A 22619-nucleotide genomic window follows, 5' to 3' on the forward strand; every position below is an offset into this window, starting at 1 on the left:
GTTTTTTGTTATAAAATGCGCTGAATTGAGGTATGTTTTATGTTGAGTATATTTTGAAATGTATAGTATATAAGGTTAGTTAAGTTAAGTATGATTTTATACCCAGATTGATTTTATTTATACGTTGTTGTCATTGACTGTGTAGATCCTGAAGAAGGGCTTTTCGCCCGAAAGCTCGATGATTAAAGGGGTGCTACCCAACACCAGCCACGTCTATATGTGCAAGATTTGCTGTCAATATATATATATATATATATATATATATATATATATATATATATATATATATATATAACTTTGCGACAACGTGTATTTCATCAATATGAGCTCCCTCGTGGAGACGTAATGAGCTCCTTTGTGGAGACAATATGAGCTCCCTCGTGGAGACGATATGAGCTCCCTCGAGGAGACTTGGTATGCATTTAATATTCTTGTTTATATCTCTTTAAGATCTATAATGTTTGCTTTATGTTATAAGTGCTGTCTGGGGCAAATTATTTGTATAGGGCCCCATTTCTCTCTCTCTCTCTTCTTTCGATCTTTAAAATAACAACAACAACAACGTGTATTGTAACAACAAATGAATGGTAATGGCCTGCATGCAAAATATCAAGACTTTACATGAATTTTGTCCAAATTTAGTAATTATGCCAGTAGATTTACAGATACATAGAATATAATAGTTAAAAACATGTTTCATGATATCATGGTACAAATATGTGGCTATTATTGAACTCGATCATTCACGATTTCATTATTCCAAGGAAGAGTTATTCTTATTAACTACCAATATGCCTGGTATACCCTTGTTACCCCCCCCCCCCCCCCACACACACACACACACATACACACACAGCACAGAATATTCTGGGTTTCTATGTTCAAACTGTTCCTACATGATCCCTTATACATGTCACGTTTATAATTGTTTTATTTCTGGCTTCCACGCTAATATTACTTACAAACGGTTTGGCATATTGTCGATGTACAATACGTTTATCGATCTGAGCGGAGTATATGCATGATTTATTCCACTGTATTATTAGCCTACTGTCTGAACAATCGTCCGCTGGTATTCCCTCAGTTTAACTGCTCCTCTTTTAAAGGCACTATTTAGAAATGTTTCCAGCTTGAAAATTCTGAGCTACAGATTATCTTCAAAACAAGTGAAAAGGTTCCCTCTTCTAAATCAGAGAGAGAAAAAAAAAAACCAAAACAAAACAAATAGAAGAGAAGGAGAATTCCTTAAAGTTAGACTAATTTCTCCTAAAATTGCTCTCAATTCTTGTCAACATAATTGGTATATTGTTTCGGTTTGTATGCATAATTCTGTCTCATCTACGTTGTTTCAAGTTCAAGTTCAACTTTATTTTCATTTCCATTACATAAACAGGAGAAATTATATTCAATGCATAAACAAAACAAATTTGTAGTAATTTCGATAAACGTACATCAACAAGATACATGTGATGATGAGTAACGACATACAATTGCATTTATAAGGTATATACATATGCATATTACACGAATGGTAATGGAAATGGAGGGTCCCACTAAAAAGCCAAGCTTGTACGATATGGGACCCTCAGAAATACATAAAAAGCAAATAATGGCTTCATGAAACTACAAACAAATATATGAAACAAAATCAAAGAAACCAATGTCAACTGACAAGAAATGTCAACTGACAAGAAATGATATAACAGGAAAGAACGAAAAAAAAAAAAACAAAATGGGAAAAAAATGAAACTGCAACACACGCCATCGTGGACACAAGCAAACAGATTTCCAGGATGTATAGGAGTAGTAATACGCACCCTTGAATGATATTGTGAATATAAGGATTGGGTACATATACCAGAAACTACAAAAGCGCGGACATATTAAAAGCAAATAATAGACACAATGATGCATTGTTCGATGACTGTCATATTTGAGGAGAACTTATATTCGACAGATTATTTTACTCTCATGATAGAAAATAATTGATGTGTAATGATTAATGCATAAAAATAAGTGATAACTTAATTGAGTTAATGAAACAAACCTAGTTCGGTAATATGTTATAAGATTTCAATAAAAATAATTTCAATTTATTCTTGAAAGAATTCAAAGTTCGTACTGTTACAATATCATTAGGAAGTGAGTTCCAAAACTTTGGCCCATCATAAATAAAGGTGTTCTGAGCCAGAAGAGTTCTGAAAAAGGGCAAATGAAACTCATTCGAACGCCTTGTTGGGTAATTGTGGACGGACTGATTTCTTGGAAACATTGTTTCAAATATATTTGGAAGATTTTTTTTATCATAATTAAACATAAATTGTCCTAGGTTATACAGATACAAATCCTTGATTTTCAATATTTTGTTTTCAAAAAATAACGGGTCAGTATGAGACAGAAATGCAGTATGACATATAATACGGAGTGACTTCTTTTGTAATAAAAGTAATTTATCTAAGAATGTTTGATATGTGTTTCCCCAAGCAAGAATACCATAATTTAAGTATGGCAATATGAGAGATGAATATAATGTAATAAGGGACGACAAAGGAAGACAAAATTTAACCTTGTTGATTATACCAATATTTCGTGAAATAATTTTACATATACTATCAATATGGAATTTCCATGAAAGCTTATTATTAACTGTTATTCCCAGAAATTTAATATGGGAAACAATTTCCAGTGGAGTCCCATCAAAAACAATGTCAACAGGTGGTTTCTCTATACAGTTGCTAAAAAACATATACTTTGTTTTTTGAAGATTGAGAGATAATTTATTTGCCTTTATCCATTCGGCGACTTTTTCTAATTCAGAGTTTATTGTATTTACAAGAGTAAGAGGATTATTGTGCGAAAAAAAATAAATTTGAGTCATCCGCAAAGAGAATAAAGGAAAGAACATCTGATGACCTACAAAAATCATTTATATAAACAAGAAACAAAAGCGGACCTAATAAACTTCCCTGTGGGACCCCACATTTGATATTCAACATTTGTGAATTATACCCATTCAAAGAGACATATTGCTTCCTGTTCATGAGGTAGCTCCTGAACCACTCCAAGGCCTTCCCACGCACTCCATAATGATGTAATTTATCAAGTAAAATATCATGATTAATGGTGTCGAAGGCCTTGGAGAAGTCCAGGAACAAACCTATTAGATGCGAAGATCTGTCAATAGCGTGTGCCACTTTTTCTACAAAACTTAATAATGCATGTGTTGTGCTGTGTTTTTCTCTAAATCCGAACTGAGAATTTGAAAGTATATGATTGAATCTTAAAAAAGTAATAGTTCTTTTATGAACGATTTTTTCAAGAATTTTGGACAATGTACATAACAAAGAAATCGGCCGGTAATTATTAACATCTAGTTTGTCGCCTTTTTTAAACAAAGGAATAACTTTTGCTATTTTCATGCTCTCAGGGACAATGCCATTGGAAAGAGATAAATTGAATATGTGAGCTAAAGGATCCGCAATCGAAGATATTACCCCCTTCAAAAGAAAATTACTGATGTCATCATGTCCAGCACTTTTTTTAGAACTAAAATCTGAAACAATATTGATTATCTCCTGCTTATATGTTGGACTAAGAAACATTGAACTAGAATTTGGTGGACCTAAAAATTCTGAAAAATGTTTCGTTGAGTGGGGTATATTGCTTGCAAGGTTTTCCCCGATTAAAGAAAAATGATTATTCAAAATATTACAAATCTGATGAGAATCTTCAATGATTTCATCTTCAAACCTAATTTTAGTAATATTACATTTATCATTTGATATATTCATTGCTTGCTTTAAAACCTTCCATGTGTTTTGCATATCATGCCTATACAAATATAACTGCTTGGTATAATATTTTCTTTTTTCTATGCGTATAATTTTCGTCAACGTATTTTTATAACTAGTATATTTAAGTTTCAATTGCTCAGTAGGTTTCATTTTAAATTTATAATATAAATTATTCTTTCTGTTTATTGAACGTAAAAGTGATTTAGAGATCCATGGGAGCCTAGGTATTTTTTTATAATCAGATTGTTTTTGTCTACGTTTTGGAATGGATATCCAAGAGTGGAAGAAACTTCTGCATAAAATATTCAAAAGACAAATTAACATCATTTGTATCAAAGATACAATACCAGTCTGTCATGTCTAAACTAGCATCTAGACTGGCTATGTTTTCATGAGTGATTCTTCGTCTCAATAAACAACCATATTTATTATCAATACTATCATTTAAAGAGAAACTAGTAGAGATGGGGAAATGGTCCGTTATGTCTGAAAGTAGTACAAGGGAATCGGGAGGAGGAAGAATATTACAAAAAATATTATCAATAAGGGTGGCAGATTCATTAACTATTCGTGTGGGCTTAGATATCAAAGGCAAAAAAGAAGCAGATAAAAATATTTCCAAAAAATCTTGCGACATATTATTTTGTTTTAATAAGTCTATATTAAAATCTCCCATTATGAAGCATTTTTTGTGAATAAAAATTGGGTTCTTCACCAAATCCGAAAAATAATCTAAAAATGATTTAGTGTTTGTATTAGGAGGTCTATATACTACACCTTTTTTTTTTTTTTTTTTTTTTTTTTTCATCAGTTCAAGTTCAACTTTATTTTCAAAAGTTTATTCTCTTCGCTATGTAATGCTGCGTTTGCATCATGTTCCCGACGGCCGCGGAAGTCACGTTTCAGGAAAAAAAAAAATGCCAGGGCAGTCCCGGTGCTAATGAGAAACTTTGTATGCCTTATAAAGCTCGGTGAACGCAAGAAAACACGACGACACGTTGGCCTAATAGACTGTAACAAAACTTGGATGAAGTAAAATAAAGTAAAATGGTAAAATAAGAAATAAAGAATAAAAAATAAAAATAAGTAAAATATTGATAGTCTAGCCTAACCAGACGCCGGGAGAAACAGCGTCTGATAGCTATGTTCACCAGGGCGAGGACTGGAACGAACAAGACTACAATCGCCACAGTATGCTTTTTTAAAATTCTGTTTGTTGTAAGTGTGTAATACGTCCTTATTGTGTATGTTATATAATCGGATTTTGCTCAACATAATTGATTTGTGTAATATATTTTCTCACTCACTTCTATCATATACGTGTATATATTTTATTTTGTAACATGGTTCGTATTTGTCTGTACATGGTATTTGTAATGTTATACGCAATTTAGGCCCTGGGCTACGAGGTATAATACGAATAAATAAACCTTTCTATGAAGCGGAGAGAGGGAAACAAGGAGAATTCTTAGTATCTCATAACTATGCATACGACGCATTACATTTCGGGCAAACTGGGCTGCCTTGGCCGCCGAGAACAAGGCAGGATTAGACGTATAAATGCTCAGCTTGACCAAAGAAACTCTAGGCACAATTCGAACTCGGTCATCCCGTCACGTTTCCCACCATCTCAGGGTCGCATCACTAGGACATGGTCAGTAAGGTGTTTTCACCTGGATTCCAGTTGTACTCTTGCTCATCGTTGTCATGGTGATAAGGTACGGTTGCGTTTAATATCTTTTTTTTTTTGTCATTTTGTGCTGCTGTTGATATGCAAACATATCTAAAACCATGGAAACCATCAGGAAATTGAAGGTAATAACATTGTCTAAACAGGATGAGAGGCACAGTGAGGCATTTTGTCTCTTATTGCTGATGTACGTAGAGTTTATTTACAGCCATCTCATCATAATTTTCTTTATTTCTGCATAGACAATCATTGGTTACGATGCAGTAATCAATAATATTTTTGTCATTGAAAATGTAGGCCCTACTCAGGTGTAGAAATACCTATTTTCATATACTTGTTCACGCTTTTGTATACGCTTAACTCAGATTGCAGTAGTCGGGCAGCCATTTAACTGAATCACGTTATTTACCCAGTATCTTCTCAAACCCTTCCCAAATGAAGGATCTGAAAGATCCAGTGTTACATAGGATGGATAGAGCAGGTTAGAGTGATATCTATACTTCAGGTTGGGGAAGTTCAAAATCTTTTTTCTCAGCCGTCACATCGCCTAACCTTGTCACGTAGTGTACAGTCATAACTGATCATTTTGTCAGGTCACCAGCTCATTGAAATCATCATCCAAAAGCCAGGTCAAAATGTGACCCACTGCTTGAAGTGAAAGATCTGAAAGTGGAACTGATATACGAACAAAGGGTTTTCTGTCTGATCACAAGGACTGCATTCGAAGTGCCAGTCAGGTTGCTAATCATTTTTCTTAGCTAAATGCCATCTTATAGTCTTGTTTTTATTCCACTTAAGACAATTTACAAGACTTTTCGTGAAACTTAGCAATCATCTCAACTACATTAAGAGTGCATGAAGAAAAATTATGGCCCGTCGATGATAATTTCTGCGTGAATGAAAATATCAGTTACATTTTTGGACAGCAAGTTTGAACCTTGAGTAATCAATCCCTGCAATTATAAAATTGTAAGCAACTGTACGTATCGAGGCGTGTTGATAATGCAACGGCCAAGTGATCGTGACGAGTGTTTTTTTTTTTAAAGATCCAGAAAAAAAGGTCACTTTCATAATTATGAAAGACAGGATCCCTCTGCAGAAGCATCCATATAGCTCATCCCATTCAACAACACATTCTAACGTTTGCCCTTTCATGGAGCAGAACCTAAGAAGGCAACCATCACTACTTACCACACATATTCAATATTTTAATTTCTCTCTATCTCTCTTAGTTTCAAATTCATTTCTCTGTTTTGAGGGCATTATTTCGCATTTACAGATGAAACAAAAACCCAGGTATAGCATGCTTAGTGCTTCAAAATAGTATTAAGATGTGAGTCATATATAGGGATAGAAATAACCAACGTGAACATATCACTCAGTATAAACAACCGTGAACAATATTGAATAGTTATAATAAAATTATTTCTAGAATGAACAGTCCACAGTTATGATTTATTGAGAAAAATTATATCTCCTGATACTTAAAGCTTTATTGTGAAATTCTTGTATAGTATGTTTTGAGATACAACTGACTTACACATATGCCGTAAATGTACTAACTTGAACATTTTTTAAATCACTGCTCCCAATGATAAACAGTACCTTTAATCATTACTATTTACATTCATCTATTTACTTGTTTACTTAAAGTTGCTGCTACAAAGATAAAGGCGAAGATAATGAATTTATGATTAAGAGAACAATAATCATACAATCAATAATGCTATACAACTACTAGAACATGTTTCTAACGGTAATACTTTTCAAAGAGTGAAATGACGCCTCAAATTCGTTGTGAGTGAGATTTCTTTCGTGAATCAAATAGATACAACCATGTTAGCAACCATCATGTCGTCTCGGAGAAACAAGCAGCTCATGCACGATGGCGATAGACGGAAGAGAGGCAGACATTAAAAAAAATGGTAGAGAGAGGGAGAGAGGAGTGCTGAGGAGAGCAATTACGAGAAGGAGACAGTCTTATAAGGCAAACAGAGAAGACAAAGCTTTAACACAGAGACTTTGCAGACAGATTTGTTTCGGTTTTTATTTTGACTATAATAATTTATGTTATAATCAAAACAATGTCTCCAGACTTTTGAATGTGATTCTATGATGGACAGCGGCAGGGAAAGGCGAAAAAACATGAAACATGCAATTGAATATTTGATAAAAATGATATGCTTTTTACCACCAAACGCACTTTCTTTATTTCCATATTATAATCAGTCTCTATAACTGATGTCAATTTTGTTTAATTGATCTAAAGGTTAAGACTAAAGATGAGAAAACCCCAAGTTTTCGTTGGCATGACACAATATGACAATAGGACGTGTAAGTACTATACATAATGCGCCGATTTTCACCCATCTCCTGGATACGATGTACAAGGAGGATCGTTACTTGCTGGGATAATTGGTCCCTTGTCACGGGGAACGATGATCACATGATATATGATATCATCTTTTTCCCGATACCAGATACTGTGGATTCTGTTGAATGACATCTCGTGTATATAAACACTCCAAAACCTTGTTCGTGCGACATCCGATATGATATGTACACACGTGTGCCTTCAGAGATTAATGTCGTCACTACTTTGGCGTTGTTTGGAGAACAGGTATAACTGACGTACAAATTAATGCCAAGAATGTTAACACAGAGCTACACGTGACTTTCTTCGTCCGGGTCCATCCTTTTCCTCCTCCTCCTCCTCCTCACTATACCCCCATCAAATTCAAAGCATAATCCATGTTGAAAAATTGTTCAACCATAATACAGTATATCACTGCCCTTGGAGTTACAGAATCCTTGTCACCTTATATTTAGACAAAATTTCAATATAGAGAACACAGTTCTACATATTGATTACAGAAATGTTGTTCGTCTTTTTTTTTGTCTTCGAAGAACCACCTAGAGTCTTCACAAAATCACAATCTAATCATTATTACACCACCAGTGAATTTTCGTTGAGTAAGCTAGTGATTTATCACATTATAGCCCGACTCATATTCTGCTTATATGATAATAGCAATTATAAATCGCATTTGTTCAAAGAGTACTATTTGTTCAGGTTTTCAGAGAATAAACTGCAGAATAACTTCCCTTTATCCAACGAACAGTGCGATTAACATGGTTTTCCGTCTCTCTGAAATATGTCAAAGTGTTCCTGAAATTAGTACATAATTGCCGCAAATAAATCTCGTTGCTCTGAATAGCGAACCCTTTAAATGGCGTATTTCATAGACACAGACACATTGACCTTTATTGGCATTCGTGTTCTGTTTACACTTTCTCCTATCATATACTTCCTTTTTCCCTTGTGTGGGGTTTCCCCTTTCCATTTCACTTTCTGATAATTGGCACGTGCATCACATAATTATCTATCAAAATTATGCACAAACATAATACACATGTACGTGTATTATCTATGCACGCGTATTCTAAAGTCATTTTTTTTTTCTCAAACCTGTGCGTGTGCGTGTCTGTTATGTTTGGACGAATCAGGAAAACAAACTTCAATCAGTTCAATACAGTTCAGTTCAGTTATCTCCATTTGTCCACTTGTACAATGAAAAAAAAAAACCCCACCGTGATGGATCAACGACACTTTATTTATGACAAAATCAGTGATAATCAAACTTACTCGCATAGGCTAAAACATAATTATAACAACATACAGGTACGTGAATGATGTAATGTATTCGTAAAAATAACATAATGATCGTTATAATCGCTCAAAGCATCATACACTGTCTAACCATGTAACCATATTTGAACATAGAAAAACAATTCACTTCTTCTTATCTGCAGTGATCTTTATAATAACTCCAATGAATAGGCCTACTTTCATTCATTGTGGTACTTTGGCAGAAGGGGAAAAAAAGCAACATCACATCATTCGTATGAAGTAGGCGATGCTACAAGTAGGACCTACCGGTAGGCTCCCATTCAGATCCCCTCTTCACTAAAAGTACAAGACTTTAAAAATTAAAGATTTGTTTCTCTTTCAATGTGGTCAGTTTATGTTAATTACAACACGAATGCTCTTCCCGGTATATTTAATTCAATGTTTCCACGAAGTCAATCTTTTCATGATTATCCCACTAGGCGATCTTATGAGTTTCATCTACCTCTCCTGAGAACCTCATTAGCTCAGAATACGTTTTTTATATATACAGGCCCTATATTTTGGAATTCATTAAGTTGTGAAATAATAAATTCTCCATCATTATACTATTTTAAGCGTAATTTGATATGTGTTCTTTTTTTTGCTAAATTCTTTTTGAGATATTTATTTTTATTATCTATATCAATACAGGTTACAGCATGCATAAGGTTCATTATCAGTCATTGAATTTATCATTATGCACTGAAACACGGCATCTTATTTGCATAATTTTTGCACAGCTGCGTGCAGTCACCAGCTGTCCGAATTACCTCCTCCTATAGCCCCTCTTCCGTTTCTCTTGTGCAGCGTGTAAACGGTGTATGGTGTAGGCATCCTTTCTTTCTTTTTTTTTGCCCTATTCCTTCCAATCGTATTCCCCCTCAGTTTAGTCATGTCATATTGTTGTGTTTCTGCTATTTTTTTTCCTTTCTATTCTAATTATTTTTGTGTTAAGCATTTGTAATTACAGTAAATATTTATAAAGAAACGCTTGAGTGGTTCAAAATATACAAGCATCGCTTTATAATGGACCTCTCAGTTCTCTTTTTCCCCTCTAAACACAACTTACTATTTTGCTGCCATCATGTATGTATATCTCTATTCTCATGAGATATGAGATATATATATCTCTATATCTCATATGCTTATGATATTCCTTATTTATTCTGTGTTATGTTTTGTTGGAAGAAAAATGAGAATGAAAATAAAATTGAATTGAACTGAATTGAAATGAATAAATGTCATTTCAATCCTTTAGATTTAAATCTATCACTTGAACTTTATAATCAAGTTGTCGTTGATGGTGCTAAAACTACTGTACAATATAGAATAACAATAGTAATCTTAATGATGGTAAAATGACGCCTCGCCTCAAACTCATGACGGATGGAATGCTGTCAAACAGTAATCCAGCCCCCCGCCCGCACACTATACGACTTCCTGTCGCATCGCAAGAGTTTGAATCCGAAATAAATCACAATAGTCTCAAAATAAACACGCTTGTTTATTTCAGATTCAAAGTCGGATGAAATGCTGTCAAAATTAAATCACTTGAAATAAAACTACAAGTATAGGCCAGCAAATTTTCTCATTTAACTTTAACTTTATCATAAATCATTTATTTTCATTGTTGATTGGTTGTGTGATATTCAGCATAGCTATAAAGTTGAATTGTTTTGAAATTTTGTTTATATGGAAATGTTTTAGAATGTTCGGTTATAATTATTTGTTGATTTTTCCCAATGAATCTCATCAGCATGATGTTCAATTTGCCTTTTTTTGTTTATGTTTATTATTTTCATCTTAATCAAGCAGGATATTATATTTCTCGTTTGTTGTGTGACTGTGTATACAAGAGTTGAATGTCTGCATAAGATGAGTATATGGGTTTATCTGTGTAGACATGTGGATGTGATGTGCATGTGTAGATGTGTGTTAATGCGTATGTGTGCGCGTGCGTGCGTACGAGTACGTTGATAACTATGGTTATCATTTTAAAGTAATATATTTTGTGTAATAATTGGTATGAACTGTTTATCGTTTTGATATGATGTTATATTAATGTAATCGGTATTTGTTATTGTTAAAACGTTCATACGAATACCCATGTATGTCGTTTGATGTAATTGATATGTTTTCAATGTGATGCATTAGCCTTCGAACTACTACTTTGCATGTTTGTTTCAATAAACCATTATCAAATCAAATCAAATAGCAACAGCCAGGCAGCTCTCTTATCAACCGTACGCAAGCATTATTGGCCATAGACCTATTAACAAGTCGTCACCATCGTATGCAGTCATCTTCACTGAAGGCTATGTATAGTTAGTTCATAAGTCAAAGGAAGCAAACAAGATTCATTCATTCAATTCATTCATTCATTCATTCATTCATTCATTCATTCATTCATTCATTCATTCATTCATTCATCTTTGTTTGTTTGTTCATTTCCATCTGAGAAGATGGCTGGATAGCCCATATTCAGCTACGCTAAGCTGATCTTCCATCCCAGTTGGATGTGAGGTGGGACCACTTCAGCGGGTTAAACACCCTGCTCTTTGCGATGGATGAATGAATGAAGCGGTATCTTTTACGTGCATGAGTTGTGACTCCTTCATACACGGGACCTCCATTTTAATATGTCCAATCCGAGGGTCTATATGTCAGACATAAAAATTTTGTTTCCATCGACATTAAGTACCAAAATAACCATGACAATACTGTCATGTACAAACACTTGATCTCGCATCACAATTACGTATCTATATGACAGGTACAATGAACAAAAACAACACCCTACAAATCTATTGTACACAATCATACAATATACAATTTCTTTAGCCCTATACAGCGCAAGCTACTCTGACCCTTCCCAGGCCCCAGAATTTAAAATTTACAAAATGATGAAAATATAATACTAAAGACAAAACTTGTGTGAGAAAGTTCAAAATATCAAACACACATACATTTTTTCAGTTATTTCTATTATTATTTCATACCTATGTCACATAAAACTAAACCTCTACTACTATCATTATCAAAACTGAAACAAAACACACACACACACACACACACACACACACACAAAACCTGACTGACATGGTCGGTTGTTACAATCGTCATAACAACCAATGATTATATAATATTGACTGGCCTCGAGGGAGATACCAGAAAATATTGCCCAAACTGAAAGAATATTGCCCGAGTCGAAGACGAGGGCAATATTTTTTCAGTGCGGGTAATATTTATCTGGTATCTCCCTCAAGGTAAGTCAATGTCATAATTATTACCTATCCCCTAGGTAAATTAGGAAAATATGTGAATACAGCTGTACACTATGATATAGATCAAGCCACATTTGACTACCTGTAGATCATCACCAACATGTCGAATAATTGAAAAATTGTTCATCAATGTATATCATTCAACCCCAACTTCAAAGATACATATGTAGTTGTAACAGGCGAACTTCAAACATCTGAACGCTTTTACACTTTATTTTTGCTTCTGTTTCAAGTTGGAGAGTTGTAATAACTGATGGTCACTGTGCAGTTAGTCATTGTTTGACGCGTCGTGCTGCTGGAACTAGTGGAAGTGGTCGACCTTGTATGAGTTGATTTATCGGCGTTCTTCTGCGGTGCGTGTAATCATGGACCAGGTCCATGGTGTAATCGACACGCAAGCGACGTCCTTGAATGTTTTCTCTTCGTGGTCGATCGGAATGTTTACATGAGGTGGGAAGAGAAGTGGAATCTCTCTTCCCACCTCCCTGTTTTACAGTGCACTCCCGTTATAACGAACACGGTTATAAAATTCTGGTTATAACGAAGTAACAATTTGGGCTGCAATGTCATCCACTCTATGTATTTCTATCGTCTATTTGTTCGGTTATAACAAAATTCCGATATAACGAAAGAAAACTGCCGGTCCCGAGGATTTCGTTATAACGGGAGTCCACTGTATATGTAAAACCCCGGATGCTCGTGATATGCTCTAATGTCGCCCGCTGAACTCCCGACCCTGCAAAATACCAACTGTAATTGCCTCGCAAAACTACCTCGTATAGGTAATAATATAAAATATAACCGAGGTTCCTGGGGTTAAATACAGTAAACAAGATACTAAAAGACAGGAAAAAACAAACAAACAAACAAACACAGATTACAGCAATGTACTTAAAAAATGAATACATTCAAGATCACGGTAGTGGATAATATCAAATAACACCCAATTAAAGCAAAACAACTCACTGAAGCAAATGTAACCAAAACAAACGTGGAAGTACAAGTGCGGTGTACTACACGTGTAGTCTGCTGGACGATTATAGGCCTACATCGTATCATGTCGCAAGTCGCGTGGTATGGCATACTGTAGGGGGACGGTAATTACTGTACACAGGGAAGCTGGTGTACATGGGGTGATTGTGTAGGGCAGTCCTTCAGTACACCACACGAAACACGTGTGTGCCATCGTGTGTTCAATGTTTACGTACTTCGAGTGTACTTCAGTACACGGAGCAGGCACACACTACTCGCTCGGGCTACTGGCTGGCTGGTATAATAACCACTGAGAAATTAGTAAGCCGAGCGTCTTCCTTGTCCCCGCAGTGCTGCTTATATCATAATCATCTTCGAAAGCCGTAAACTGGGTCAAAGTCAACGTGGTCGAAGGTCAGTATGTTAACTCTTCTACTACGACGAAGTTCAGCAATGATTTCTGATGTGAGACCCAGCATCGTTGCAAGTAGTGCGGGACTACACCGAAGCTCCGAAGTTCCTGTCCAGTCGGTGGATTATCAAAAGTATATTGCGAAAACTGCCTCATCCCGTAAACCATCACCTATAAGAAAGTTGGGTAAGAATTCAAAATTCCAATTTAATCTAAGCAGGCATTCTTTACATGATATATGGACCATTCATTTTCCAGAAGAAAAGTTGAATTCATGGATATGATCGAGTAGTGAGTACATCACTGCACTGCAGCTGCCGCATGCCGCCCACCAGCCCAGGTACCCTGCTGCGCCCGGCGCCCGCCCCGGCCCCAATGGCCCAGTAAGTCCATGGATCCAGGATAGCGAGCTGCTGAGCTCCATTCCGTTTACTCAATTACCGGTATCGTATGTTTGAATACATACCTCGCAGGCGGCGTGATAAACCGAAGGCAAATGTCAGTTGTCACTCTCCAACACATTATCACATCACATATTGTGCATATTGGAAGAAGCTGGCATGGTTGGTGGGTACGTACGTGGGTACATGTAGCTAGCAAAGCGGGGGCTCCGGTAAACACAAGATGAGCGGAGCACTTGTGCCGCGGCATACAGCGAGTTGACATTAGTTAATTTAAAATCGAGAATGAATGCTTGAATCCTTGATCTGATGTTTGATTATGGAATTACAACTTTATATAGTGTAGTGTATTAAAGGAAGAGGAGAGAGAAAGAGCGGAGAAAGAGAGAGAATTACATACGAGCAGGGAGGTGCTTTCTTCCACCTCCCTGATACGAGAGTTCATCAAAAACTCTGAGCTGGTGGGGGGGGGGGGGGGGGAACTGTCTATAGGTTTTTGCAGTACAGTGTCAATTTCCAAGCAAACTCTAAGCTTTTACTATAACTTTGATATGTGCTTGAAAAGAAGTTTCCTTTCATTTCTCTTCTATGGAGATTTTTGTATGTCGACCCCTCCAAAATCAGCTGAGGTACATAGGTACAGACCTGTACAATTTGGATGCTGTTGTTATGTTGATATATCTATTTCAGCCATGTGGGGGGGGGGGGCTTCAGTATCTCTAACAATACTACTAGTTGATTTATGCACAGACATGGCAATGCATGCCCTTATGCATTGCATAGCCCATTGAATCATCTTTTCTCTTTTCTTTTCTTTTTTGGAACCCCCCCCCCCCACTTCTGACTGACATGAGTTAGTGTTTTATTAAATAACCAATACATGTAGTTCTTTAGTCTCAAATGCACTGCCTCTTGTGAAATTTAGGGTATATTTAATTCTAAGTACATGTTCATGTTACGATCAGATTTAGCTTGCATGTAGGGGACTACATTGAAGGCCCTTCTTGCAATGCTTAAGTGTTCCAACTTTCCCTTTTTTTACTCCTACATGATCAAACTCCATAATCAAGTTTCCATAGCAATAAACATTGTAATGAAATCTTCAGTACACGGTTTTTCACATGAGCTGTGATTTCTGCTTTCACTCCGTTGACGGATCACAATTTGTGCCACATAAAAATTAGGGGAAGGTTGGACTGTCAGGATTGGAGAGTTCTCCTGAGCTTTCTCAACTTGTCCACCGGTATAGACCTATTTTTTTTTTTTTTTCGGTACTTTTTCATGGCAATTTCGAACTGGGGGCTTCAAGTGTTCTTAACAAAAGCTAATTTATGCTCTGACATAGCAAGGCACCTGACTCATTGCATAACCCATTGAAAGTGCTTTTGTTCTTCTGTGGAAGCCCCCCCCCCCCCCTCCCAGTTATGGTCGCCATAAAATACAGTGCTCTGAAGTTGGATTCATAAATGGGTGTTCTAGCCTATACCTATGACGTGTGATTGCTGCCTGTAAGTCACCTACAGTCTGAGTCACACTCTGCCATTGCCCTCTCGGTGAAATCTGTTGTCATTTGAAAATGATAATAAAAACAACAACAAAATTATCGCTCTTTGTAAGTTACCATTCAAATAGTGACACAGAAAGTTATGCTGCCTTCTTGTTGCTCACTGATATTTTGAATTTCAAGTTGCATTTACATTTTGCCATGGCTTATCCAGACAACATCTAGAGCCAAGAACTTTTCATATGTGTAATTCGATTTATATTGTCTACGTTCATGTGAGTGTATCTGTACACATTAGATATTGCTAGTTTATGCAAGCCTCCTGCATGCCTTCAGGTAGAAAACATTTCATGAACTTCTGCTGTGAAAATGCAGAGTATTGGACTAATGCATATAAATATTGTAATGCATATAATCATTGTCTATTGTATCACTCCAGGTTGTGTGTGTGTGTGTGTGTGTGTGTGTGTGTGTTTGTGTGTGTGTACTGTGAATTTTTATCCCTAGGGATCAAAGTGATAGTTTTGATTAAAGGTGTTGTTCAGATGACATTTATCCTGAAAGTTGGAATTTGTTCAGATATCATAATTGTCTTATACCTTTTAAATAAGTCTCCTATCTTTTACATTGGATTGGAAATTCGAAAGTCTTATACATGTGTTGTAAAGTTTTGTCTGAGAATGCATCAGCTGTACATCAACAGGTGTAAAGTAGACATTGCAATTCATCATTATTCCACTGTGAATGAAACATTTTGTGTAGTGCGTTTGACATGATGTAAAGTATACACTTGTTGGAGCATCCGGCATGGCAGCTGCTATGTCTGAAGTTGGACAATTTGCCTCACTATTTGCCTCACTGATAATGAATAACATTTAGAAATGGATTTACTGTGTTTTTCACAGACTAGATTATAATATACTGTACATGATTGTACTAATATTTGACTCGCTCAAGGATTTCAACAAGGTGACACGCACAGCACGTCTTAAACTGACATAATTCTGAGAGACTCGGGGTAAATTTGCACGTGAAATTAAAGTCAAGCGAGGCAAGAGTTTGCCTCACGTGGTTTCGACAGGGAAACAGTTGGAATCAGGGAAAGTGATTTTTGACAAGCCACAATGCGGTAGCCTGGGAACAAGGGTTTTATTGACCACTCTCTGTTTTGTTTTGTTTTATTCTGCTGCAGAATTCAACATCTTTTCCACAGTGGATTAGTAACTCGAGAATAATAACAAATATCGTGAAAACCTTTTCAGCTGTATTGGAGTAAGAGTGCAAGTGTAATATAATTTCAAGAGGTTGAATACCTTGAATCTGCTCAAAATACCAAACGTTGACAACTTGAGACAAAAATATCAAAGAGTCAATTCTTTATCTACAATATACTGTATACAGAAAGTTGTGAATAAATATTTTATTAATGCTGTATAGCGAATAATGAATGGTGAATTATATAATTTAAAAATGCGGCAAAATCTTGAAGTACACATGGTGATTTTCTAGAAGTAAATCTGTAGATAATATTTCGATTAGCCTTAGTCTTAATGCGGCTTTTGCTTATCAGGCAGTAAGTAACTCGAGGAATACTTTCTGTTATTTTATTAAACTTTGTGATTTCATGTGGTTGGCTTTGCTTGGCGCCACATTTCGAGGTATGCTTTTAGTTCTAGGCCCTATATTTCGTTTTGGCGGTTTCTCTGACGAAATCAACAAGAAGTTTGGGAATAATTAAGTTCTGAAAACTCAATTCTGATAGTTACAATGGGTAAATTTAATGTTTTCAATCAGTACATCGATGACAGCAGTGAGAACGTTTGTAGGAGAGGAAGTAAGTGTCGAAACAGAAAAGAATACTTTGAATTATTTTATTTGTTTTTATTTTCATTAATATATTTTGAATTACGAATCGATCTCCGAAGTCAGTACTAAATCAGCTAAATTATTTTCATGATAAAGCGCTGTAAAGCTAAAGGATCAAGATTATGATTGATGAATGATTTGATTTTTATGCCTCCGCCACTAAGTGTCGCCGGAGGCATTATGTTTTCGGGTTGTCCGTCCGTCCGTCCGTCCGTCCGTCCGTCCGTAATCAATTTTGTGGACAGCATATCTAAAAAAAAACCTTTTAGAGGTATCCTATGAAACTTGGCATGTATATGTATGAGTGGGCGAAGTTGTGCCTATCAACGTTTGGGTGCATATGCTCAAGGTCAAAGGTCAAAAGGTCAAGGTCAAATGTTCAGAATTTTCATTATTTCCCCTATATCTCTGCAATGTTTTGGAGGTATTTTCTTGAAACTTGGTGTATACATGAACTACCAAACAAAGATTCCCCAGAGAGAGTTTTGGCTCATGAGGTCAAAGGTCAAGGGTCAAAGTTCAAGTGAAAATGTTAAAATTTCACTTTTTTCTCCATATCTCACAAATATTTCAAGGTATCTTCATGGAACTTTGTATATATGCATGTACCAGTCGCCATAGCGGCATTTCTAGTGGAATGCAAGTAGTGATTGATGCTGATTATCATAAACAACTCATTAGTATGACAAGAAACGTGGTTGATAGAATCGGGCCGAGTCTAATGACAGTTAATATAAAAAATGAAAGAAAAATCTCTCTTAAAAAATCGAGTGAAAATATTCACTCTCAAAGGGGTAAATACAAAAAAAAGAGTGCATTTAGAGTGAAATTGGAGTGAATTTTGTGTGAAAAAGTTCATTTTCACTCTTTTTAGAGTGACCTCAGGGATCACTCCAAAATCTTCGAGTGATCCCTGAGGTCACTCCAAAATGAGTGAAAATGAACATTTTCACTCAAAATTCACTCCAATTTCACTCTAAATTCACTCTTTTTTATTTCACTCCTTCAAGAGTGAATATTTTCACTCGGATTTTTTTAAAGAGATTATCTAGTATATAATCCCCTAATTGATTCTCAAAGCATGCACCAACAAAGTACACCATACAGTAAATTTGTAATGTTCAAAGAAAAAATACAATATAGGTCAATTAAGGGAATACTGGATATAGATTATGTATATGATCGAGGCCGAAAAAGTTTTTTTATACTGTAAGTACTATGTATTTTCTTGTATTTTCCTGGAAGTTTGTACCATGTTGTACAGTACGTTATTGAGTGCACTTGATAGCTGTTTAGCTAGATTGCTTTGTTCAGGGTAAATATGCATCTGCCTGGTTATAAATGGACACAGGGTTTTCTGAAGCTGAACAAAACTATGTAGGCCTTATACCCAGGCAAACTGCCAGGTAGGGCAACGAGGTTGTAAAGTAGCTCCCTCCCACTCTGTTAGAGTTGTATTAGTCATGCTGGCACTTTGCAGGTTCAAACTGAAGCACTTCCTTATATACTTCATTATATACTCATGAGCTCGTGTATGTGTACACCAAGTGCTTATACTCTCTGCCTTGACGTGCCCCTGCGGTGATGCATCCGCTGTACCCCGCTGTGCCAACCTCCCAGGTCCGTCGGGATCGTGTTGACAGATGTTCCGAGAAGCTGATACGATATCATCTCCCTTGGTGATATCCCGTTCGAGAAGAAGGCCCCACGCATAGGCTACGCTGCAGGAAACCCTGCGTCCATTTCAGTAACCAGGAAGGTGACGGCCCTAAACAACCTGACGCACCCCACAAGCTTGTAAATGGAAGTCTGTCTGTTGCTGGTAGTTTTGCAGCAAGCATGAAACACTAAATCCCCGTTTTAGAGTTATCCCGACAACGACCGGGTAACGTTCGGGTATTTTTTCATTTTACCCCTGCCTCATAAAACGGTCTCCGCAAAAATGTTGCTCGGACATTATCGCTGTAACTTTTGCCAAATTGTACCCAGCCAGATAGGATAATTACCCCGACATTACCCTGACGTTACCGTGACATTATCCCGACATTACCCTGACGTTACCGTGACATTACCCCGACAACCCTTCTTGTAGAACGCAACCGCTGTAATATTCCTTTGATATGCCAACACAGTAATGGTCATCCGCAATATTGCGGACAGAGGTGCATGGATTGTTACCATTGAACTCCATGTAGTTGAGATTAGTGATTGTACATGTATGTGCACTAAAATGCGGCGCTGGCGGGGTATACAGTAATGTACACGGTATAGTCGCATGGTGAACACGACGTCCACAGCAGACCATCTCGGCCTCATCTCCACCCCCTCTTCACGTCCGTATTCAAATTTAGTAAATGCTGCGTTTACACCATGTTTCCCGCAAACACGGCAGCCACGTTTCAGACCACCATGGACAAAACGGGATGGACGTGAAACAACGCGGTGAGACGGGATAGGCAAACATGACAGGCCGTGATTGCCGTGGATGCCGTATCAGATTTTTAAAGTGTCAAAAATTTTGCCACGGCAGTCCCGTTGCTAATGGGGAATCTTGTATGCCGTGATAAAACGGGGTGAACGCAACGAAACACGACGGCGCGTAATAGCCCGTAACAAAACTTAGAGGAGGTCCGTAGCGGGACGCCACGGAAAATATTGATATAGTCTAGCCTGACCAGACGCCATGAGAACAGCGTCTGATAGCTATATTATGTTCACCGGGGCGAGGACTGGAACGAACAAGACTAGAATGCGAAGGGGGAAAACAGGAGAATGTCTCATCTGCCAACGGGGCAATCCGTTTCGGGCAAATGGGGCTGCCGTGGCCGCCGGGAACATGGTGCAAACGCAGCTTTAGTCTTGCTAAGATTTCTCATACACTAGCTGTCTGCCACGGTATCCGAGAAGGGCCGATAAGAAAGGTTTTGCCGAGTCCAAGAGGCTCAAAGGATTGATGTAAGGTCTACCAAGGATCTCAGTAAGGTCTACGTGTCCTCCCGGCCCGTTACGTTCTAATGGGGTCGGGACCGTCCTGGCACGCCTGCCTCACGGTTACTTTCATACGTTAGACATGTGGTCTTTCAGCCCAGCGATGGCTGTACCAAAACTCATAACTTCGGAACGGAATATCTTATTTTCATCAAACTGCGCTGATGTCTAATATTTGCTGGATTCCCTCACATATATATTTGGGTTAAATTCTCCTGTATCACAATTTATTGTTCCCAAACTAATAAACAAACAAGGCAAAACATACAAATTTAATCATTTTTTATATTGTTTTTATAAAATTTTGTAAACGAATCAGACGTCTGACAGCTGACAGAGAAAATGTTCAAAATATTAAAGAAAAGACCCGTCATGGACTTGTCAGAAGTATTTATATAGCTCGCTACCAATTTTGGAAGCGACGATGTCTCCAAATCATACTTTAATATTACTCGAGTCTCATTGCTTCATATTTTTGCACTGATGTCACCCGGGCTTGCCTGGGCATATTGCTAGGGTTTTTCCCCTCTTCTTACATTATTTTTGTTTTTCCTCTCAGTGAAATTACTTCCTCTTCTGTACTTCACCCAAATTACCACGGCAGTCACAAATGTATAGACGCACACCATCAGCACGAGACAATTCTTGAAAAGGACGAAACCTGTCGTTGGAATCAGTCGTTTTTAATTCCGTATAGGGGTCCTATCACATCACCAAAAGGAACAAAAGAAGAAGAAAAGGCGAGTGCGAAAGGACAACTGAGTAATCTAGTCGAAGTTTTTATGATCACTGCACTAAAGTAACTACATATTAAAAGTATCCATCCTTTTTCTGGTATATAAGCGTAGGGAATTTCCCCTATTTGATTGAAGGGCAAGTGTGAATTGGTCTAGGGGAAAGAGAGATGGCAGTATTTCGTTTAATAAATTTGCATTTATACAGTTTTTTTGTTCCTGTATAGAATAAATTGCAACTTCAGGATGAACTTCAAAGAATTTGTTCAGCCTCTGATATTCATCATTGGATACTTTAAGTTTATATAAGTCCTTACTTCTTTCACTGAAGACACACACGAAATTCATCTTCCTGGTAGGTTTAATGTCAACTTCCTTTAACAGTGAGAAAGAAGACGAGAAAGAATGGGTGACTGTGTGTGAATATAGTACATGGCGGATGAATTGAACAACTATCGGTTTCTTAGATGACCTCTGAAATGAGGTGACGTCAGTACGTGACTGCTACAGGCAATTCCCGTTATAACGAAGTCCTCTGGAACAGGCAGTTTTCTTTCGTTATATTGAACTTTCGCTGTAACGGAATAGGAAAGTATGTGTAGAATAAGGTATATAGATAAGAATTTTGGGACCCGACTTTTTCCTTTGTTGTTGAGAGAATTTCGTTATAACCGCGTTCGTTATAGCGGGATGCACTGTACACCGTTTTACTATTATTATATTCAGCCAAATTTACACTGCACTCTCGTTATAAAGAAGTCATCGGGACCATCGGTTTTATTTTGTTTTAGCGAAATTTGGTATGATAACCAAACACTGCATAGCGTAAGAAATATATACCGGGTGTCCCCCCAAAAAAGCGGAACGGTGGATTATCAGTACTCTGCGTTCTAAAAGTGATATATTTTTTGACATCATTAGAAAGAGCATTTTCCGCAGAAGACAATGGTACCAAAATCATTAAATTTGGTTCAGCATTTTTTATTCTACGCCAATTTCTGAAAATGCAGTCATTTTCAAATTTCGCCGGATTTTTGCAACTTATGAGATAATAATTTGAGTGCGACACGCGATCCATACGGTGAATATTGTGTAAGCTCGGTGATCCATGTCAACAAAAGATACAGCTTTCACATTGGGCACGGCCCAGGAAAAAACAGTGTGTGTGTGTGTGTGTGTGTCTGTGTGTGTGTGTGCGCGCGCGCCCAATATGAAAGCGTTATCTTTTGTTGACATGGATCAACGAGCTTGTTAACACAATTCACTGTATGGAACGCGTGTCGCACCCAAATTGATATCTCATA

General features: G+C 37.0%; 1 protein-coding gene across 1 annotated transcript in view; it reads left to right on the forward strand.

The window, feature by feature from the left end:
- Nucleotides 1-13757: 13757 nt before the first annotated feature.
- The window catches only part of LOC140235495 (kynurenine/alpha-aminoadipate aminotransferase, mitochondrial-like), a 57563-nt gene continuing 48701 nt past the window's right edge, over nucleotides 13758-22619 (forward strand). Inside the window, exon 1 of the mRNA XM_072315521.1 lies at nucleotides 13758-14008. Within this exon, the coding sequence (XP_072171622.1) occupies nucleotides 13831-14008 (178 nt within the window). The 5' untranslated portion in view covers nucleotides 13758-13830. The remainder of the gene's footprint in view (nucleotides 14009-22619) is intronic.

Source organism: Diadema setosum, chromosome 11, assembly GCF_964275005.1.
Source record: "Diadema setosum chromosome 11, eeDiaSeto1, whole genome shotgun sequence".
Lineage (NCBI taxonomy): Eukaryota > Metazoa > Echinodermata > Echinoidea > Diadematoida > Diadematidae > Diadema > Diadema setosum.